The sequence below is a fragment of the Odontomachus brunneus genome, unplaced genomic scaffold (assembly GCF_010583005.1).
Source record: "Odontomachus brunneus isolate Ranch 3 - 2012 unplaced genomic scaffold, Obru_v1 Obru_scaffold_060, whole genome shotgun sequence".
Taxonomy (NCBI): Eukaryota; Metazoa; Arthropoda; class Insecta; order Hymenoptera; family Formicidae; genus Odontomachus; species Odontomachus brunneus.
In genome coordinates, this window is record NW_022639510.1 from 1379771 (window position 1) to 1401405 (window position 21635).

A 21635-nucleotide genomic window follows, 5' to 3' on the forward strand; every position below is an offset into this window, starting at 1 on the left:
GTACGAAAATTTTTGAGTCCCATCTTTATATAAGTAAAATAAAATATACACATTTTTACACACGTTGTCAAGCTTCCTGCTCCGATACCTTCTGATCGACGCATCGTCTCCTGAAAACGTCATTGTTTGTGTATTGGTGAACGCTCGATAGCGTGCAATTTTACAATTTTTTTACGACAAATGAACATAGATTCACACACATATAACGGTTCGCAAGCCGCGTGTTATAAGATGTAACTGATGAAATTTTGTACATGCTGTTGTATAATGCATAAGTTGCTGCGAGAATCCTTTTCCTGATCATATCTTGCAAAACGCCACGCATCTCACGACCTTCCTTCGCCTGCAATGTATCGAATTCCCTATTTTTGTTTCATTATTGCACATCATTGCACATTTTTCGTGCGAACGTCCTAAGTTCACCGAGCGAGACGCGACGCTGACGTGTCGTTCGGCACTGCGCTCTCAGTTAGAAATCATCGTACTTGTGTATAAAATATACGGTAGATAAAACGCATCCTTTTTTTTGTTCCATATATGTATAATATTTAACCGAAGGGCGGCCGGGGACACGCGTCGTGTCCACCCGATCGTCGCCCTTCGCTCCTACTTCCGATCGTTAACTAGTTAAATAGAATGTACGCTTAAGTCATGGGCAAGTAAAATTGCGCTACGGTATAACCCGCTATCATCTTGGAAACTTACTAGCTATGATCCCGCTATAGAAAAAGACCGGGACGACTGTTCTTTTTTTTTTACCAGGCCCCCCACCACGCCAAATTTTCAACTGGCTTCGTAGAGGCGTTCGTCGTCACAGGCGATCACAATCGTCAGTGAGGAGATTACGACAATGATTACGCTTGATTCGCTGCGGACACAGATGGACGCAAATACATGCGATGAGATAGTTTCTTCTCATTGCAAGACAGCTGGCCCCTGATATCCTCAGCTCATGATTTTGAGAGAGTGCCGCGCGGTCCAATGATTACACTATCATTCCACTATCCGCGGTGCGATCCGCAATTGCGAACGTGCAATTCTATTCGCAGGCGGATAAACAATTACAACAGAAGTAGAGAAAGAGAGGAATAGAACGCTATCTTCCGGTAGCGTAGCGTGCACAGCGCGTTTCCACTTCAATGAAGTTGCATTGAGGAAGGAGTATTTGAAAATTGTGAGATTTGAAATTTATTCACAGAAATAACTTTTACATCCCACAAATAAATTTTCAAATATTTCCTTCTCAGCGTGTGACGATAATGCATTTTCGGAAGATGTACTAAGAAAAAAAAAAGGACTTGAAAATTTATTTGTGGGATATAAAGTCTATTCTCGCATAAATAAATTTTATATCTCACAAGTAAATTTCCAAGTAGTTCTTTTCTCAGTATGGTGACTCCTCAGAAGAGAAAGAAAAGAACACTCAGGCATGAGTAAAATTTAACGCGGGGCAAAATTTTGCTCATTTGAGACGTCGTGTGGAATGTTCAAATTCTGCATTTAGTTCTCTTCTCACAATCTTGAAAAAATTGAATTGCTGAGAAAAGAACTCGCGGCTCTTTGTTCTACTTCCCCACGAGAAGATTGCCTCATGTCGCGGAAAATCCTGACGGCCCGAATCCTCGACCGCGTTCGCGCTGTTTTAGCGGATGCCGAGTTAGAATAGATCTCTATAAAGAGATGCACTCGCGCGCGAGACAAACGCCACAGTCTACGCGACTCGCGTACACCATCATCGCACTTACTCGAGTTCTCATTGCGCGCGTACATACACATATACGTACATACATACACATATACACACATACAAGCTTTACAAGCATATTAATCGCACAAGAGCATCACATATCAGAGGTCCATTCGTGGAGAATGCTGCGAGATCGTATCGACGATATATCGACATCTTAGAGCGAAGCCGATCTACCGACGAGAATCCGGGGACGTCTCGAACGACCAGCTGGCCGTCAAGTGAAAAATCACGGCAGTTGGAGAAGATTCTTTTAGCATCTGCACTAAGACCAGGACCAGGACCAGAATCAAGACTGTGCCCAAGTGAGGAGAGTCCTTCTCTGGTTGTTAGACGACTTCCTCTCTTGAGCGACAGGAAGATCTCCTCCTAAGCAGTAGAGCTTCTTCACGGACGTGTCTATAATACAGATGGATGTAGAAGACATCTACAAGAGGATTATCATGGTCTCAGCTGACAGCACGAGCTTCGTCGCCAGCTATTCCATCGACGATCCTGTTCGGCTCTTCGTCACGCGTTTTCACGGACCCGACCCGATTCATCCTCTTCTGATCCTGATTCAGCATTCTCCCGTCAGCACTCTTTCCATTCGCGGTAACGTTCGCAAGGCACTGTACACTGAGATGAGTCCGGACTGTCGTGGAACGACGTGGCTTATCCGCGTTTGAATCTCAGCACCAGTAAACTTATCGTGAGAAACACGACGATCCAAATGATGGTGGAGATGTAGCCGTTGTAGACGTTCGGCTCCGTGATACTCCAGCCGCGGGTCAGCATGGACCGCAGAGCGGTGGTCGCCATCGTCAGCGGCAAGCCTTGCGATATGTATCGCAGGAATATTGGCATGCCCTCCACCGGCCAGATTACACCTATAAGAAGGTATTTTTGTCTCATTAGTTTCGTTCAATAAATTTCAATAAATTCAATAAGTGATCTGAATAAATTCAGTAAAGAAGAGTTTATGAAGGATCATTTTTCAGGTTGGCGATTTGTCGACTGATATACTTTTATATTTACTTTTTTCTTTGTTTACAATTTATCTAAGTATTTATGTTATTATTTGTGACTGATCTCTATTTTTTATTTCCTTATATCTGATCAAGAAAATATTAATTGGCCGTAGTTGGCGAGAATGATCCAACTTACATGAAGTATGTTTTAAGGAAAATTTTCAAGAAAATTTATATATAATTTAAAAAATATAAATAATACTGAAGTTCCTTGCGATCGTTCAAGAAGTCAAGCGTGGTTAATTTTCTTTTTCTTGAAAATATGCATTGACAAGTTTAACTCTTAAAAAATATTTATGCTTGTTTATTGTCAATCTTTATTTTTTCGTTTTCTCGTCTGTAGAAAGGTTCTGCGAATTCTCAGTGCTTGCGATATTTAGATTCGTCTATAAAACAAGAGAAATTTAAAACGGAAATGATAATTAGGCGATATTGAAAACAAATGTTGGCATCTGAAAATTGATTCTATCTATCGGGAGCAATCCATAAATGGTTAATATTCTTGTAACTACCTAATATCTGATGAATTATTATTAATATGTAATTATTGTTTAATGGCACTTACAGTTTACCATTAAAAAAATAAGAAAAAGATATAAGGACTCGTCTGCTTGCTGCTGAGCTATACTACTATCTCGAATTTTCGTCTGAGAAGGTGGCGCCTCATAGCGGAGACTGTTTCAACTAGTTCGACTTTCGATATGGCTGACTGCGTTGTGATTGGACAGAATCTCCGCTCGCAGAATCACCTTCGATATATCGAAGTCGCATCGAGTTAACGAATTTCAAGTCTAATCGGAAGATCGTCCATTTTGCCAAAGACACGACGCGAGGGCGGACCGGCCAGCGGTTTCGTCTTCAAATTGTGCGGCTCAACGACAGATTAGAAGGGCTCTTGTTCACCGAGGTATATTTAATAGACCTTTGTTCTTAAGTATTGCAATGCCAAAGCAGGGGGCCTTCAATTTTTGACAACACGACCGAACAGCGGGTCGGCGAAACTTTCGTTCTCGACAAAGATTGAAAGCTCTTCTAACTTGACTTGATTCTTGAAAAATGATAATTCGGGCAAGGCAGATTAGAAGGTTACTAGGTTAAGATAAACATTAGCGATGAAATCTAATAACAATGCATTGATAAGCTATCGATTGACCGGTACAGACAAAAACCGGCGCAATATTCTTAGCACGTAGAATCCACTTGGCGCTCCAAATGCTTCGAGTCGTATAGGCCGATCGGAATATTGCTTTTTCCGCATACCGCAGCTCCAAGTGTATCCGAGAGGTCGCCACGACTTTCGACCGTACGCATACCGCGCGTAAGATCGAAAATCGCAGTAACTTCCGTGATGCAAATATCAGGCCGATCTGCATCGGAGGGGGGATTTTTAGTTCGAAGCGCGTTCGGGGCTTTATATGGCGAGTCAATTAGGTTACGGCACGTATGACAATGGAGCAACTTTCACTTTTATCACAGTAAGGATTCCAGCATGTAACACTTAGGTCGGAATAATCGTCTGTAAGCGATGTAATGAGCTCGATGATAAGTCGCGTCGACGCGTTGCGATCTTTGACATGCGATGTCAAAACAATCTTTCATTAGTTCCGCTATCAATTTTTACTTAACCGCTGATAAACGAGACAGTCTTTTAGAGATACGGAAAACTTTACGAATATTCGTTTTGTTTCTTTCTTTCGCTCTCCCCTCTCTCTCGCAAACACACGCTCTCTCTCTCTCTCTTTCTCTCTCTTTCTTCCTCTTTCTCTCTTCCTTTCTCTCTCCCACTTCCTATCTCCCTCCTCCTTCCTTTTTCTCTACCCCACCTTCTTCCTTTCTCTCCCTCTCACACAACATACATACATTCTCTTTCTCACACTCACTCATTCACTCACTCTTTCACTCACTCACAAATTTTATGAACACTTGTAAATTTAAATGCGATTGTAAATGGAAGTATTGTAAAAAATCTCAAATATTATAATTATATTTCGAATAAACGCTGCATATATACATACCGCTGAGAAGAAGAGTAGGGTAAAAACTGCCCAGGGCCAGTTGGATGGCATTCCTTTCGAGTTCGCAAATCGCTGAAATCACGAATCCTGCAAAAAGGAAAAACATTCAAATAACAACTGCTGCTTTAACAACGGTTTCCTTTTGTCATGCGGCAACAAGAGGAAATCATCCACATATTTTTTGTCGTTTTTCTGTCAGCAATCCGGGAGAGAACCGCGTGCGTTTTTCTCTTTTTCTTACGAGAAAGTCCTTTGATATTCCAGACGAACTGGTTGCATTTAATGAATCAGTGACGAAGCTTAAGTTTAACGTACATGAAACAGGTTAGCTGGCGATGCAATAATGACGAAAAATATAGCTCAAGAAACACAGCGTGCACATAAAAAACGCTAATGTTCGCTTTGCGCCATTTGTTAAGATATATCTTATGTTTTAAGTTATGTAAAATCAAATGTAAAATGCGTATCTTCGATATTGCAATATTACTTTTATTGTAACTATATTAAAAAAAGTATAATGTTATTCTTAGCGAAAATCTTCTTATATTCGAGTTTAGGAGGATTCTTTTCAAGTCAAAAGAAAAATATTCTAACATCAAAGAGAGAACTCTAATTGCAAGATGCTATTTTCCTTAATCCCATATTCCAAGCGAAAATTTTTACCAAAAGAGTATTCCTCTTTTAATGAAGTGAATTATTAATCGCAAATCTACCAGCATATCTAATCTAATTTACGGAGATATTCTGGTAACCTGTTTTCCTTTTGAATTAAAAGAAATATGTTTCTTTGAAGTAGAATGTCTGTTTACTAGAAGAAATTTTTATTAAGACCAAGAATCGTAGATAAGAAATGAAGCTCCTCTAACTTTAAGGATATTGTGCTTAGAATATTTTCCTTTTGGCTTTGGAAGAATCCTTTTGAAGTTATGTGTATAGGATTTTCGCTAAAGATAAGATTCTATTTTTTTTTGAGGAGAGTATAAGTGCGAGGAAAATCATATGCGGAATCGTCTTACCGAAACACATGCCGCACAGTCCCTGGAGTATTGTTAGTATGATGACCCATCCAATATCGCCCTTGCATTCGACTCCGAACACTAGGATCATGAAGATCAATACGAGAGCGGTTTGACCACACATCACCACGAATTGCGTGACCACATGGGAGAACAGGATCTCACCGGGCGATACACCTGCCACCCAGCTTCGGTCCAGCAAGCCTTCCATTCTCTCGATAATTAGAGCAGATGACGTCAGCGCGACCGCCAAGAAGAAGACGATACTACGGACACACGACAAACAATTTTGAGGAAACGTGTCCTCGAGATTTTTGGTACACTGAGAAAAGGATGTTTGATATATTTGTAAATATAATCACGTAGAGAGAAGTAATTACTATAAATTGTGGTATTAAATAATTACTATAAATTATGGTATAAAATAATTACTTTAAATTATGGTAATAAAGAAAACCATTTTTTATATTAATTCTACTATATTGTTAATAATACTGATCTTATATTTGTGTTACTACTATAATTTTCATGTTAGAACAACCAAAAGATACGATTGGAGAAAAACAATTATAATTTCAGTTAGATCATTTCCTTCTCTCAGTATATGCTTTCTTTACGCGAGCATATATATTATTATTATTAAGTTAATTTTGTGTGTGTGTGTTATTGAGCGCTTAAATTAATGGTCACAATCAGTAAATGTCAAACGTGAAATTTAATCTAGCAAATGAAAGAAAACACATGAATATTACTTACGTCAATATCACACCCGGTGCTACGAAGTCCGTAAAGCTAGGCTCGTTGGTACCGTAAATAGGCTCCTTAAATTGAATCGGTACATCGGCTAATTTCGTATTTTGGTCGCAGGACGACAACAGGTCCTTAGCGAAATCCCTGTATGAATACTGGAGATTTCTCGCCAGCATTAGGCCTATTTGCTGATCTAAAATCGCAAAAATAGCAACTCAGTTGTTATTAGGATATGCGTGCAAAGAAATTGTGCGAACTGTTTTGTGAATGATAAACGTTTCGACAAAGTTGAATGCAATGGATCGCGTGTAAACAAAAAATAAAGAAAATGAATGGGATTCGACGAATACAGTTTATTTCTCGCGCGCGAATGAAAGAAAAATATATCATGATTTAATACATTGTTAAATGTTTTTTAAATTATTTATATTTGAATGAATGATGTATGTGTATGTGTGACATATAAGTGTGATGTTTCGATGGAAGCGACAAAAGTAGATAAAATGTTTTACTTCGTTATCGACATGAAGCACAAAGCACTTCAAATTGTAAACTTCAAGAACAACCGCGCGTTTGTTTTTAGTCGATAGAGAATTATAGTAAATTTCCTCAAGACTTCAGCGCACGAACACTCACTGGACATGTCCAACCAGACTCTGATCTCGCTTTGATCGAGAGTCTCGTCGTCGGAGTCCCTTCCTAAGGCCATTCTAGCTACGAGCGCGTCCGTGAAGTTCTCCGTGAAGTATAAAGTCCCCCAAACTTCCCCTCTACGTACAGCTTCCATCGCCGAGTCTGGATCCGGGTAATACGTCTGTAACAAAGAAGGTGAGAGACAATGAAAAAAGTTGCCTGTTATTCTTGGAACAAATTATGATTTTTAATTTAGAGAAAGATGTTTTGTATTCAATGCATTTTTTATATCTACATTATTCACTTATGTGTATTAAATTAATGTATATAAAAAATTATATTTTTTTATGACGACACATGCCTTTATCATCGTTTCGTTATCCAGGAACTTGAGATACCGACAACTAAGATAGCTGAAGGTGCAGTTTTCTGAGGTGGGACAAGTCATGTTCTCGTAGAACATCTCGTCATTTACTATGGCCAGCTTCAATCCCGTGGGATCTCGTCCAATCGCCAGACAGAAGAGGATCACTTGCATCACCGGCAAGGCGAAGATGAACAGCATTACACTGCACAAGAATAATTATCGCGTGTAATATATTATCCCGTCAAGCCACCGCTCGTCCGAAACATTATTGTCGTTGGGTGAATCGATTAAAAATCAGGTTATTTAGGCAATTCAGATGCGCTAATGTTTGTATAATTTTTGGGAGAGAAGTGGGAGAGAGAGAGAAAGAGAGACGACGGGGAGTGACAAAAGATTGAAGAATGCGAGATATCGTGCGATCAACAAACGTACCCGATGTTCCTCCACATACGTAGAAAATTCTTCTGCAGAAGTGCTTTAATCTTGCCCCAGCTGGTAATCTTATAACAGTCCGTGAAGTCGCCGCAATCGTCGCACTCTAAGACGGATCCTGCTTTCGCACCCGTTAGCGGTTTGCCATTTATCTATTTGCAAATCCGTCGTATATATTAAACAAAGATTGATTTTATAGCATATATTTCGCACTTCATTTATTCATGAGTAAATATAAGAGCCATTATCGTGTATCTACGATATTTAAGTTCCAACTACCGGTATCTATCCCTGACGTAAAAATCAGACATCTAGCTTCCTTCCGCGTACGTCTTCGTAATTTACTATGAAAGTTTGTTATGACTCATTTCACACAATCTGTTAAAAGATTACATCATTTACTTCTCTCCATTTCTCAACAAGAAAATTATTCATGTAACGTGATTGCTATACATGTAAATTACACGTGTGATATCTTCTACATTTTTATATGTAACAGTAAAACATTATATTGAGTGAAAATTCATTTCGAGTTTAAAAAGCTCAAACAACATATAAACACGAACATCAGCTGTGGGAGAAACGATAGAAAAAGCGCATGTGTATGGAGTTTCCCTAAATGGTCGCAAAAACCTACTCCGTCGTGCGTTGTTATTTTCAAGGTCGCGCGACTTCCGGTACGTGGTGCCGCCTGAACGTACACAGTGCGCCCATAGCAATCCCTGATGTAGCTGAATTAACACGTATTTGTTATTTTCTTATCACTATTTTGTATTTTGTTATATAATCAAAGCTAATGTGTAATTAACAAAATTTATTTACGTAGTGATTATCTGGGCGAGATTATCGCGGGCAGTATTTCAAAATGTAACGTGTGACAGAGTACGGCACATTTTTATTATTTTAAATAGTGATATATACTCGAACCCCTAATATTTTTAATTGAGTAATTTGCTGGCATTGAGTAATTTGCGTGGATATGCATAAGCCGAAAAGTTAAAGTTCCGAAAACTGAAACAGAGATACATTTCTGGAATATTGCAAACATGAAATTGCCCCCAAAGTTGTACGACAAGTTATTAACAACTTCGTATTTTCAATATTTTGGAAAATTATTACTGTACTCAATTTTCGGGATTGTGACTTTTTCGGGATAATGGCATTTTATCAATATTTCGGTAAAATTATATTTTTTAGTTCCGGTATTTAGTTTTCGGGATTGTGAACTTTTCGGAACATTATCCCACTTTTAGAATTTCAATACTTTTTTTCAGAATTATGCATGTCAGAATAATTCTTCTATCGTTATGACTAAACAAAAAATTTTTTGTTTCAGATTTGGATGCAGCAAAGCGGGCTTGGAATGTAAGATTAGACAATGTCGTCAAGTATAGTGGTGAGTGAAGCTAATAAAATTAATAAAATGTAAAATTAATTAAATTTTAAAAATTAAATTAATAAAATTTCAATATTGTTACACATGCGTAAACCGTATATAAGTCGTATATTATATATTCAAATGGAATTATATTGTGAATAATTAAATAATAATTTAATAATTTGTAATTTTAGATATTGTTAAAATAATGAAAGCTAATATGTAAAGATTTATTCGCGCTGTGATCATCGAAACGAGTATCGTAGTCTGCATTTCGAGATATAAAGAGTGACTGTCGCAAATGTCACATTTTTATTATTTTTAAAAGAGCTATATATTTTCAGGTCTCTGATATTCATCATTAACATCGAGCCATCTCTCCTTCGCTATAATTAATTAGGAAAATTGCTATTTTCTTCAGATTTAAATGCTACAGAACAGTTTCGCGAGGGGGATGTCAAATTAGACAATGGACTTTGAAACATGTAATGGTGAGTGAAACAATACAATTTCAATATTACTACACTTACTGAGATCGTAAATTGTATATCTTGTAGACAAAACAATATCGTGAACCGTTAAATAATTGAGTGTTCCTAAACAATGGAGATCCGTTGGCGCGCCGAAAGTCTCGCGGCAGGTCGCGCGACCTTCGAAACAACACACGCTCGACTCATAGTAGGCAACTGGCTTGAGATTACAACAGTCTTGAACGCGGAGATGATTGCGTCGGATCGTGTTGCGCGTTATTATAAATTCCCCAAGTTAATCTCAGAGTAGTCGTGAGATTAATTATGATACTTCGCGCGTACGATTACCGTATTCGTCGCAATGTAGTAGCGGCATCACGAAAAATCTTAAAGGTGACTACCTCTGCTCGTTTTTATTAATTTTGGAAGCGGGATAGACGATAGTTCCTCCGTAATTTTAATTTACAAGTATTGAGTAATTTCTTTATCGACACAATTAAATGAAAAAAAAACAATTTTCTTTTTGTTTCAGATCTGATAGGATCTAGCCACATCACGAAAGCAGTTGCTATTTTCCGGTGGACGCGGTTGCAGTACTGGAGGATCCGGTTCGGGCGAAGCAGAATCGACTCGAAGGTGAGATCACACGTTCATGGTACTTTTCTGCTTAATTCTTTGCTGCCAAAATTCGGAATATAGTTGTCGAAATAAATCGAACAGCGAACTGATTCATTCGTGACTTATATACGCCTACTTTTATGTTAATCTAAATTCCTGAATTTAACTGACATAGATATTTGCTTTGTTATTTCAGACTTGATAGCGGAACGTGGCTAGTTCTAACTGCAAGTCGTTATGGTAAGTGAAAAAATGAATACAAAGAATACTTACAACAAATGAGATAAAAAATACAAACATGAGAAAAAATTTAGACTGGTAGATTTACAGGGGTTTTTATAGGATTTCGTTGAAATCAATGCGATTTATTTTGCTAGTAGACTTTTATATGTGTGTATGTGACATTAATTTAACCGTTTGAAACAATCAAACGGGAAATCTACCAAATATCATCAAGTTATTATTTCATGTATTGAATATTTGATTTTAATTATTTTACGTACATGGAGAAAATAATTTTGCAAAATCGTCATTGTTACTGCATATTCGTAGTGACATAAAAAAATTTAGTTGACGTAACTAATTTTACAAATTATTTCATCACCTGTAAATTTAGTTGACGTAACTAATTTTACAAATTATTTGTTATCAGAGCAGAAGTAGTTTTATTGCCAGGATAGAAAAAATTTGTTGAGTATATTTGCCCTAAGAATCACGTTAATTTGCTATTGATGCAAAATAATGTATCCTTAGCAAATTTATTTGCTATCGCAGCAAAACTGCAACTGCCTATATAAATCCATCGCGGTTTTTATAGCAAAATAATTTGTAGATTCAGCAAATTATATCCAGCAAATAGTGATTAATACTCTTAGCAAATCTTTTTGCTGTTTATATGATAACAAAAAGATTTTGCTAAACCAGCAGAAAATTTGCTGAGCCAGCAAATTATTTTTCTCCGTGTACATTTATTCGAGTACTATACTTTTCCACTTGCTTTTATATTTCACTTAAACTACATAATTATTCAACGCAGAATTATTCGTTCAATGTGATATTCCTTAATTGTTTCATGCCGTATAAAGCTCCAGAATTGCGCACCATAGTTGTGTCACTGCTCGCGGAATTCGCGAGATTACTTTGTTCGCGTCAATAAATTTCGCAACTACCGCGATTTTCAACTTTTGAATTTTTGCACTTTTTACCGCCGCGTTGCGACAATATTTGTTAAAGAAACTTCGCGGAATTAAATTTGTGGAATTATGAAAACGTGTTTCGTAAAAGTATCGCGGATCAATCTCCGCGCAAATATAGCGGAGTAGAATCTCCGTGCAAATATAGCGGAGTAATCTTCGTTCAGATATTACGAAGTTACGGCCTAACCTACTTGTTGTAAAAAGTGCCACGTTACTCTTGATTTCGGTTACTTAGAATATATTTTCACTCGCATGCCGTCTCGATTGATTTCAATTCGATTTTCAGTTCACGATATTTCGTACGCGACTCACGAATATATATTACTGAAATATCGGGATTTATATAATATTGCATCAGTAGCTATTCAAACGTATTCGCAAATTTCGATTTCGTCTTTCCTACACGGAAAAAAAGGCTTGGTTGAATTAACCAGATATCCGGTCGAATATGAACGATCCAGAAATTCCGATTGAAGTAACTCGAATTCTGTTTAAGTCAACCAAAAATCTTGTTAACTTAAACAGAATTCGAGTTACTTCAATCAGAATTGCTGGATCCTTCATATTCGACCAGATATTTGGTTAATTCAACCAAACCTTTTTTTCCATGTAAAAATTGAGTTCATAAATTCCGTTCCGAATGAAAAGAAATAGATTGTTCGACGGCGTGGAGAGATGCTCAACGCCGTTAAACACCGTTAGAATGTCCATATTATTCGCGTCGCGGTCCAATCAATATATAAGACAACGTGGGACATCATGAGACGCCGTGGGACGTCGCGAGAAACCATCGTGTATTATTATCGCAGTAGTAATAAATTTCGATTTCATCTTTCGTGAGTGTAGCTTCTGTTCGTTAAACTTTTCAACGTCGTTAAAAAGTTTTAATCGCGTTGCGTCGCAAATAAAATGCAATCAACGTGGGTCTGGACTTCCGGAATGGGGAGGGACGCAGTTCAGGAGTTGGCCACACACTGACACAGCGATGGATCTCGATGGTGAATGTGAAACTTCCACGCTCACAAAGAGAGAGAGAGAGAGAGCGTTATTACGTAGTGCACGCGTAGACATAAACCGCATTGATTTGCAACGAATAGCGTATGGGCTGTTGCACACTGCTAATGAAGGCCGTAGATATTTGTACAAATTAACATCCGCGATGCGTGCGGGCGAGTAATCATCTCTTACATCGTAATGATTGGCTATTCCGTTGGTGGAGTCATAGATCAGGACCTCTTTGCTTTGATGGAAGTTGAGACCGACAACACCGGACTCCTCCGTCACGTACACCGGCTCGTCTTTCTTGCCCCAGTTTAAGGAAGCCTGTGTGCAAAAAAAAGGGAAAAGAAGCGTGGCCGATGGCGAAAAGAGGTGCGGTAATGTGAAACGCTCGCAAATCTGCCGACGAAATTTGCTGTGAGGCACCTAGGTCGAACGAAAGAAAGCGAATACTCTGTTTTTTCTCTGCGCGAATGCACGTTGCTTCGTGTCGATCACATGGCGTTCAGTTGAGCCGGGAAATAAAATCGATGTGACACTTAACATCGATGTCATATATAGTGTGGTAAACATCTGACGCGAAACGAGACAGAAAGCTTGAAAGGAGGAGGCACAAATTTTCAAATAGGAGACAAAGACAAATTGCGAAATACGATAAACATTTAAAGAACCTCGAGGGATTGGGAGATAGAGAGAAAGTCGTGTACAAAAACAGTAAGATAATTAATCATAAGATAACCAATAAGATAATTACACAGCGTTTTTCAGATTTAGAATTTATCGCCAAGTAGATATTTTAAAAGCTCTTTTGCGTGTACACTGAGAAAAAAATATTTGAGAATTTATTTGTGGGCTCCTTAAAATTCCTTTTTGCGAAATAAAGTTTATTTCTGTGTGATATAAACTTTATTTATGTGAAATAAACTTTATATCTCACAAATTAATTTTCAAGTAGTTTTTCTCAGTATGTTAATTTCTTTATCCAAATGTTACTAAAATATGAACTCGGGAATTATTTTATCGCAATCATAAATTGTAAAAGTCAAAAAATTCAAAAGAACAAATTACGACGATTGCGTCGAAGAACACTCGATAGACACATTGAAAAAAATCTTGAAAATTTATTTGCAGGATATAAAGTTTGTTTTTGTGAATAAATATAATGTGAATAAAAATAAATTCATTTGCAGGATATAAAGTTTGTTTTTGTGAATAAATGTTTTTGTATCTCATAAATAAATCTTCAAGTATTTTTTTACAGTATATGTGATATAACACGATACTGTGTACACGACTGAAGTAATATTCGAAACACGCTTTCCCTCGAGGTAACTTTTTCTTACACTGTACAACGTGCTGAACTTGTGGACGTTGAATTTGCGCGAAAATCCGCGAAAGACAAGAAAAACATGCAGAGTGCAATGTACAAGTAAAAAAAGCATCTGAGGGAATCACAGTTCCTCGAGTGTTCTCACTCACCAGGCTGATATTATTCGAGATGTTCAACTCCGTTGGTGGTTGCGCGTATTGTCCTTGCTTTCTGGACAGCTTCAGGAAGACCTCTTCGAGGGAGGCGCAGTTGTACATTGATAAGAGAGTCCTAGGTGCCTCCTCGGCCAACAATCGGCCGCTCCTCATCAAGCCGATCTGTCAACGAAATTATTTCTCATTGCGTTTTTACTATTCTTAAGTGGTTTTTCTTACATCTGATATTTTGAAGACTTGCATAAGTCTGGAAAGCTGTCTTTTCAGACATGCATTTGATTTTATATTTTATTTTTAATGTATTTTTGATGACTTGTATAAGTCTGTATTTTCAGACATACATTTTGTTTGATATTTGGTTTGATAATTTGCATCAGTCTAACTGTTTTTTCAGCTATCTTTTATGAATTTATACATGAGTAACGCAGGTTCATATGTAGAATACGTTTAGAACCTGCCGCTCAAACATTATTTCAATGCTTATACTCCCACGGAAATATGAGTTTTCACAAAATTCCTAAGCTTATCTCCTTTTTACCTTGGAAGAACTAATTCGCGCGCGAAATTTCGTAGAGGGGGAAAGAAAATAATGGATAAATAAATCAGTTACTTTTTCCTTGAATCGATCGATGATCAAAACTGCGATAATATTACAGCTGCAGCACCGCGCTACGTTCGTCGTGAGATAAATAAATCATGGTAAAAAACGTCGGGAGCAATCTCTCAGAGACAATTACACTATAATTTATGTTGCCGACGTAACATGCACGCAGTATGGCCGGTCCAATGGCGCGATAATAACGTGTAATCGGCGTCAATCATGTTAATTTGACATTAACACAGCGCGTTGGAATCGCTCGATATCTTTCTTTCTATCGGTCCTGGCGGAGTTCAACCGCGTCGAGATAAAAACTGATTCCGCCGAATGTGGGCGCCGGTTAATTAGACCACTCTTTTGGCGTGATATTACCGTGTGCGCTTGTCGGGCCTCCTCAATGTAATGTGTGGTTATGATGACCGTCTTGTTGCCGTCTTTGGTGATTTGAACCAGGTGGTTCCATATGCTGCAAGATAAAAGCAAAAGAGAATACGTTTTAATTAATTCGCGCGACATCTTTTCTCAGGCATTCTCTCAATATTCCTTTTACGTTTTCGTTTATATCGGGGATACGGTTGTTCGGAAAGAATAAGAGGGGGAGGGATATATTGAGTTGGTGCGATAAGATTTCTCACTTTTCCACTAACCCTTTTGATTCCAACGGGACATATGTGTTTTAATAATAACCTTATTCAATTAAATAAACTTTTCTGACATTCAGGACATCATTATTCTACTTATTGCCATTGAGATAAACACAACCTCCCAAAAACCCCAGTAAGACATCAGTATCTCGACCCTATCCCTTTGCCGCCAAACGTAAAACTATTAATTCCTTTATTAAAACTTTATTAACATATATTAATAAGGTGAAAGTAAAAGAAATTGTATTTTTAAGAAACAAAATTAGTAGAGAAAAGGTGAATACTCGCTGCGGAACTCTGGATTGATGATGTCGAAGAATCGAGAGAACGCAAAATTCTTACATGTCATTTGCAAATAAAAAGATATCTGGGTAATATGTGAAGGTCATCGTTCTCGGAAAGTGGTCTGTTTTTGTCAATATTTACCGATATCTGTACGGAAGAATACTTTTGATAGTTTTAAGAATGTGTTGCCCACATCTCAAAAGTAATGAAAGAACAGCGGGAAAATTAGAAGTTAATTGCGCAGTGAACATAAATAATTTGATTTAGGATCTGAATCAAAAGATATTTCACTTTGATGTATAAGTTTAGCAAACATGCTGACGTCAAGTGACGTTTTTGTGATGCATTAATAATTTCTAACATCTAATATCAATAATATGTCAATTAATATGTTATCATCCTGCTTCTTAGGTATATCTTGCATCGTGTTATTATAGAAATGTATGATATTGTTATCTTTAGTAAAGGAAAAAAAATAGTGAAAAAATTATAACAAAAATCTCAATTGTCAGTGACTTTTTGTAGAGACTATACAGACAACACGTAAGTATATTTATAAAATACTTCGAGAACTATTCTTTTCTTTTGACAGTCAATAAGTAGCCGTCCAATTAACGTAACACTCTTCCTCTTTAACCTACTTCTTAATTTTTTCACACTTATTTTACGGCTATTTATTGACTATCAGAAAGGAGGGGCAACATAATAGTTTTCGGAATATTTTGCAAGTATGCTTAAGCGATCTGAAGTGTTCTTAAATATCTTGTTATTTGTAAGGTACATAAGAATTTTCAGCGCGTTATTTCTCGTTTCTGACGTCATAATCTAATATATAGGCCGAGAAGCCTTAAATTTTTGTAGAAAGTTTGGATATTCAAAAGAGAAGAATATGGAGTAGATATTTGAAAAAAAGCGAATTATTTTATTCATAAAAATTATTAATTCTTCGAAATTGGACAATTTTGTTGCCTTTTCGCTTGACAAATGCGATCTTTCGAACCGACTTAGTATAATTTAGAACTGTAAGGGCATTATACACTTGGCTGCTAAATGGTTTGTTACACTTTTTATTATCGAATGATGTTGCAACGTTTCAAGTAGTCAGAACTGAAAGTCATTACTGACGTATATGCGTAATGATCGGTTATGACAGGAGGCGGAATACAGAGTGTTCTATTTCTTGTGAATAAGAATAAAGTTTCTTTCTGTGAATAATAATACCTATGAAATATGAAAAAAGTTTATTTTAATTAAGAGAACATTATTTTAAGAAATAATTTTTATGTGTTTATAATTAATTATTGCGCATATAGTCAGTAGTGGCTTTCAATTCTGTTAGTTAACTAGCTGTTGTTAATTCGATAAGAAATGTGTAACGCCTTTACATGGAGAGAATATTATAGTTTCTTTTTTAATATAAATTCTTTGCAATTCTATGTTTTTAATAGTGCTGGGAAACAAATTGTCAGTAAGCGCCATCTTGCTAAGGAGAGCATAGTAAATTTCTTTTCTTTCTTTTTTTTTAAGATAAAGTAAATTTCTCTAAGAAAATAGAAAAATTCTTAATAGCACATTTCACATACATACATTATATACACACATATACAGTTCCTGAAATATAAATAGTACATATAAAACGAAAAGATAACAAATTATTGCAAAATGTCGACTTGTTTCTTGGTTACAAAACCAAGCTGTAGTAACTTTTATTATAAGATTCTCTCCATTTGAATGAAAAGTTCTGAACGTTATAACGTCCTCATCGAAGCAAACGCAAAGGCGCAGCGCTAAACATCTCTCTGAGTCACCCAACGACGAGACGCGATAGATTAGATTCAAAACGGGGATTCCGTCGGATCTCATTCGTGACGTGACCAGGGTAAAATGCAGGCATGCTCGTTTGTTCGTCAAGCTCATGTATTATTTATACAAGAATCTCATGCTTGCGAATTCCGCGCCGTCGCGACCGTATCGACGAATGTTGTGGGACTTTTTTAATTTTTCGCATCGCCAGGTCAGAGAAAACGCTTCGTCGTTAATCAACGGGCATAATCGGAACACGCGTAATTAATCCGTCGGGATTTACATAATGAGTAGGGCGAGAGCCGCCATTAGCTGGCTAGGTAAACGCGTATGCGCTTAAAGGCGAGGCTTTTTGTACGAGCCAGTCAATTTGTCGGACTAACCACTGTGTGTTATATGCGCGATGCCGAGATTGGCCGTAGATTTATGAAACTAGACCGTAACAAAGTAAAAGTCGAAAGCCACGCTGTGCTCGATGCAAACGCGATTATTAAATCTGCTACGCTTGAAATATATATTATCATTCCTCGATATATGTTTATTATATATATTAGATAACTGATATCATAATATATTCTTCATTGTATATATTAGATAACTGATTCATTGTATTCATTGTATATATTAGGTAACTGATTTCACGCGCGGAAGAAGCTTGTCGGGAATTTGTTGCGGAAATGTCTTATTAGAGATTTTTACGCAACATAAATTCCTGATTCCTTTAAACATTTGCGCCTGATTTAATTCGCAAATCTGTGAAATCTGTCTGGAGCTCGATTTTATGTAGTAAGCAAACCGAATTTTTGTTTTAATTTAATATTCTTGGTTGAAAAGTGCTAAGCTCGCTACATGTAAAACAACATTTGGATTTACCAACTTCTGGTAAAACATGAACGAATTGGAAAATTCCGGTTGAAGTTAAGAGAATTCTGTTCACGTTTACTAGAAATCTTGTTAATTTGGACAGAATTCTGGCAGCTTCAGCCGGAATTTCTGATTCGTTCACGTTTCACCAGAAATTTGTTTGATTCAACCAAACTTCTCCTCTTGTATACAGTTTCAGTAGTCCAGCTTAACAAAGTACAATGTAAAAGGAAATATAATTTTGACTACGATATTTTCTCCACGTAATGAATTGCGCGATTAAATTAACAAACGATCATAGATTTGATGAGAACGGCTGATGTCGAGACGAGCGACGCGCAGATTGCGAAAGGGAAACATCGAAACTGGGTTAGGTCGAAAGAGCGAAAGATCGCGAACTTTCCTAGCGGTATTCACGTGGAAAGTGATCGGGCCTATAAATATTTCACGAGACAATTACGCGCGATCAGAAATGCGGAGAAAGGGCGAGAGAAGCGCGAGTCAGCGTGCATGCGCGGTCGTAACAAAGCTGTAAACTTTCTCAGGCCTGTATTAATAGTCATTACTCGAAACTTGTCTCAAGTGAAATACTCAGATTGAAATTCAGAATTAGATGAGAGTTTTTCAGTTGATTGTAGGTATAAATGTCATATATCATAACACAAATAAAGAATTTGGACGCAACTTTATAAAAGTTCGAGTATCTTACATGAAACAAGTTTCAGATGACAACTAGTAAGAGGATGCTGACAGCTGAAGTCAATAACGAACTCGAACAATGTCGATAACGCAGAGACGATTGTCCTTAGGGGATGCCGGATATGAAAACTTTACCGATATAACGTTGACTTCTTTTTGCAAAGTTTACGTCTTGTTGCTTGCACAAAATTACAAATGCTTTTGCACAACAAAAGTGCATACAAAAATAAACTAGAGCATTGCTCAATATGTGACGAAAACGACAAAAATATGTTTAAATTTAAATTTTGAGCTGTCAGTGTCAGTTAGTGCAATATTTGTTTAATACAAACATTCTGCAGGTTGTACATACCGAAACTGTGGATGCTCCAATCAGAAAAATTTCAAATATCACTACATTTTAAGAATTTAGTTTTGATGCCAAAACAGATACGAAAAGTATGCAAAAAAGTTTATGATTACATGCGGTTAGGTTTTCCGACAACTGCACTGAGAGAAAAATTATCTTAAAATCAACAAATATTTCCTTAGTGGGTGCCATTAACATATTTACTTAAATCTATATTCTCTTTACTTAAATCAAATATTGTTTACTTGATTTAAATAAACAATATTTGATTTAAGTAAAGAGAATGTAGATTTCCAAGGAAATATTTGTTGATTTTAAGATAATTTTTCTCTCAGTGTATGATGAGCGAAAAATTAGTTTACGAATATTTTTCGAGATGACATCGTACTTTTATCGTACTTTTTACAACGTCCGAATATTCAGAATATATATATATTATTTATTATTTATTATTATTTATTATTTAAAAGTATTATTATATAGTTGCTTTCCTAGGCGTAACAGCAATAATTAAATAATAACCGAATAAAGAAGTAATAATACTTCAATATTAAATGTTAGTGGTAATAATATCTGTTTGATAATCGTGTGATAATATCCGCGAGTGCATAATAACGGAATAACGATGATCGAATAATCGATAATAACAATGAATAACAATAACTGGACAACGGCGATAATAACTGATAAAAGACGAGGTAAAGAAATTGTCGTAATGGCACGCCTGAATTGCTTTCCTATGCGTAATAGCAATGATTATATAATAATCGAATAAATTAAATAATAACCGAATAAAGAAGTAATAATGCTCGAATATTAAATAATAGTGATAATAATATCTGCTCGACAATCGTGTGATAATATCCGCGAGTGGATAATACAGAAATAATGATGATCGAATATTCGGTAACAACAAACCTGGGTAACGGCTCTAACAAAAACTCTAGGCTCAACAAAGGTAAACCGACCGTCGTAACGTTCCCCTCGGGCCGTTGACTGAGCGGCGCTGGGGAGGGGGGAGGCGCAGCCGATCATGTAAACACGCGTGCGTGAGGACGTGCTCGAGCATCACACCATAACACTATCAACTGTCGAGGCGAACGCGTTGGAAGTTGCCGCGTTATTTTCTAGATTATTCCCCGCCAATTTTTAATACCGCGTTTGACTTCGCGACAATTGAGGCGATAATTAAGACTAATTAAGACACGTACTCCTCATACGAACGGGTGTTGCGGCCTTTACCGCGACAGGTAATTACCGCGTTTCATTTACGTTTTTATTCGTTAGATAGAAAAACGTCGTGATCGAGCTCTTCAATGCCGATATTATCATCATTCATTTAATATTGAAGTATTATTACTTCTTTATTTGATTATTATTTAATTTATTCAGTTATTATTTAATTATTGCTATTACGCATAGGAAAGCAACTCGGGCGTGCCGTTACGACAATTTCTTTACTTCGTCTTTAATCAGTTATTATTACCGTTGCCCAGTTATTGTTATTCATTGTTATTACTAATTATGTTATTACTAATACGATTATCGTTATTCAGTTATTATCCGCTCGCGGCTATTATCACACGATTATCGATCAGGTGTTATTATGACTACTATTTATTATTCGAATATTATTACTTTTTTATAATAATTATAATAATATCTGCTTGACAATCGTATGATAATAGCTGCGAGCGGATAATAAACTGAATAACGATGATTGAATAATCGGTACTCACAATGAATAACAATAACTGCAACAGCAATAATAACTGATTAAAGGCGAGGTAAAAAAATTGTCGTAACGGCACGCTTGAGTTGTTTTCCTATGCGTAATAGCAATAATTATATAATAATCGAATAAATTAAATAATAACCGAATAAAGAAGTAATAATGCTCGAATATTTTAAATGGTAGTGATAATAATATCTGCTCGACAATCGTGTGATAGACAATCGTCTGTTAAAGACGAGGTAAAGAAATTGTTGTAACGGCACGCCCGAGTTGCTTTCCTGTGCGTAATAGCAATAATTAAATAATAATCGAATAAAGAAGTAATAATACCCGAATATTTTAAATGGCAATGATAATAATATATGTTCGACAATCGTGTGATAATATCCGTGAGTGGATAATAACGAAATAATGATGATCGAATAATTGGTAATAACAATATCTGGATAACGGCTCTAACAAAAACTCTAGGCTCCACAAAGGCTAGGTAAACCGTCGTAACGGCCGCTCGGGTTGTTGACTGAGCGGCGCTGGAGGGGGGC

General features: G+C 36.7%; 1 protein-coding gene across 5 annotated transcripts in view; it reads right to left on the reverse strand.

Annotated features, from left to right (window-relative positions):
• Position 1: 1 nt before the first annotated feature.
• The window catches only part of LOC116846081 (ABC transporter G family member 23), a 120851-nt gene continuing 99217 nt past the window's right edge, over positions 2-21635 (reverse strand). For all 5 annotated transcript variants that reach the window (XM_032819483.1, XM_032819479.1, XM_032819484.1 and 2 more), the window contains 10 exons: positions 15087-15180; positions 14111-14278; positions 12821-12955; positions 7971-8122; positions 7533-7740; positions 7175-7352; positions 6545-6731; positions 5789-6054; positions 4773-4859; positions 2-2616 (listed from right to left, as the gene is read on the reverse strand). In XM_032819483.1, coding sequence (XP_032675374.1) covers positions 2402-2616; positions 4773-4859; positions 5789-6054; positions 6545-6731; positions 7175-7352; positions 7533-7740; positions 7971-8122; positions 12821-12955; positions 14111-14278; positions 15087-15180 — 1690 coding nt within the window. In that variant the 3' untranslated portion in view covers positions 2-2401. The remainder of the gene's footprint in view (positions 2617-4772; positions 4860-5788; positions 6055-6544; positions 6732-7174; positions 7353-7532; positions 7741-7970; positions 8123-12820; positions 12956-14110; positions 14279-15086; positions 15181-21635) is intronic.